Genomic DNA, 1429 nt, shown 5'->3' with positions numbered 1-1429 from the left:
GCCGCCCCCCCCCCCCCCCCCCCCCCCCCCCCCTTGCCCCGAAGGCCTGTGGGAAGACAGGGCATGGCACTCACCTCATGATGAAGTCGAACTCAGAGCCGGCGAGCATGAGGACGCCGAGCAGGGTGGAGATGCCGCCGTCCAGCACGGGTGCGAAGACGTGCTCCAGCGCCAGCGCCGAGCGCCGGTCCCGGCTACCCACGGCCGTCAGGAAGCCCTGGGATACGGCGCAGCGTCAGCTTGGTCCAGCTGGCACCTGGGGTCCGGCACGGGTACTGGGGGGGAGGGGGCGCTGGCCTGGGGACACTCACCAGTGCGACGTGGACGGTGAACTCGACGCCGATGCCCACGGAGGCGATGAGGATGACGACAGGCACGGCGCTCAGCTTGATGCCCATCAGCCCCATCAGCCCAAAGAGCTCCACTGTCATCATGGCCAGCACCAGCACCTGCTGCCACGTGCTGGGTCAGGGGGTCCGCCGGGCACGCACCCCCCGACGCCCATGCCTGCCATGGCCCCCCACCACCTCCCTGCACCCCGGGGCTGCCCCCGTTGGATGCCCCTATGGACATATAGACCCTCCCCAGCACCCGGGAGACGTACAGCCAAGGCCCGTTGTATAGCCAAAACTCACGATGACGCCGGCCGTCCAGGGGTTGAGCAGCAGCAGGGCGCACACCAGGAAGGTGCAGGCCAGCGCGATGCTGAGCGCCAGAAGCAGCCAGCGCCGCAGGCCCAGGTACTGCTCCCAGAAGAGGAAGGGGTCGCCGCTGGGGTAGCTGCGCACGCCATGGCGCCGCGCCGCTTCCTCGCACACAGCCCGCACGCCTTCGATGGCCTCCACGAAGTCGGCTGTGTGCCGCAGCCCGCTCAGGTAGAAGGGCACCTGCGCGAACTCCAGGGGCTGCGCCGCTGGGACTGCAGGGGCACAGGGTGGGGGTCAGGCCAGGCCGGACCTGGCCCGTCCTCTTTGGCCACAGCCAGGTGCAGGCCCCTGGCGCAGGCGTGGCAGGCAAGGCAGGAGGTTGGTGGGCTATGAGTCAGGAGTAAGGGGCACTGGCTGGGCTGGGGGCTGTGGGTGGGGAGTGAGGGGCCCCAGCGGGACGGAGGATGGGGCGGCACAGGGCACTCACTGCGCAGGTTCTCGCCGGTGGCGTCGTACTTGTCGTGCACCCACTCGGGCGGAGGCGGGTAGAAGTTGGCCTGCGAGGCTGCCAGCCCCAGCGGGTCGTTGCTGGCCCAGACCGTCAGGCTGATGTAGAAGGTGTCGGGTGGCACCAGCCCATCCACGTCCACCAGGCGCCGTGTTGTCAGCTGTGGGCACCGGCCCTGTCACCATCCACCCCTGGCCCCGCCCTCAGCCCCGCCCCTATGGCTCCGCCCAAGCCCCACCCCCCATGGCTCCGCTTCCAGCCCCACCTCGTCGTA

The 1429-nt window shown here is 70.1% G+C and overlaps 1 protein-coding gene across 1 annotated transcript in view; it reads right to left on the bottom strand.

Moving 5' to 3' along the window:
- Positions 1–1429, bottom strand: part of PTCH2 (patched 2) — a 9258-nt gene that overhangs the window by 2460 nt on the left and 5369 nt on the right. The window contains exons 10-13 of the mRNA XM_025207152.1: positions 1135–1333; positions 636–919; positions 312–449; positions 75–217 (exon numbers count right to left, since the gene is read on the bottom strand). Coding sequence (XP_025062937.1) covers positions 75–217; positions 312–449; positions 636–919; positions 1135–1333 — 764 coding nt within the window. The remainder of the gene's footprint in view (positions 1–74; positions 218–311; positions 450–635; positions 920–1134; positions 1334–1429) is intronic.

The sequence above is a fragment of the Alligator sinensis genome, unplaced genomic scaffold (assembly GCF_000455745.1).
Source record: "Alligator sinensis unplaced genomic scaffold, ASM45574v1 scaffold781_1, whole genome shotgun sequence".
Classification (NCBI taxonomy): Eukaryota; Metazoa; Chordata; order Crocodylia; family Alligatoridae; genus Alligator; species Alligator sinensis.
The sequence above is the reverse complement of the archived record's forward strand: the minus strand, read 5'-3'. Positions and strand labels throughout refer to the sequence as shown.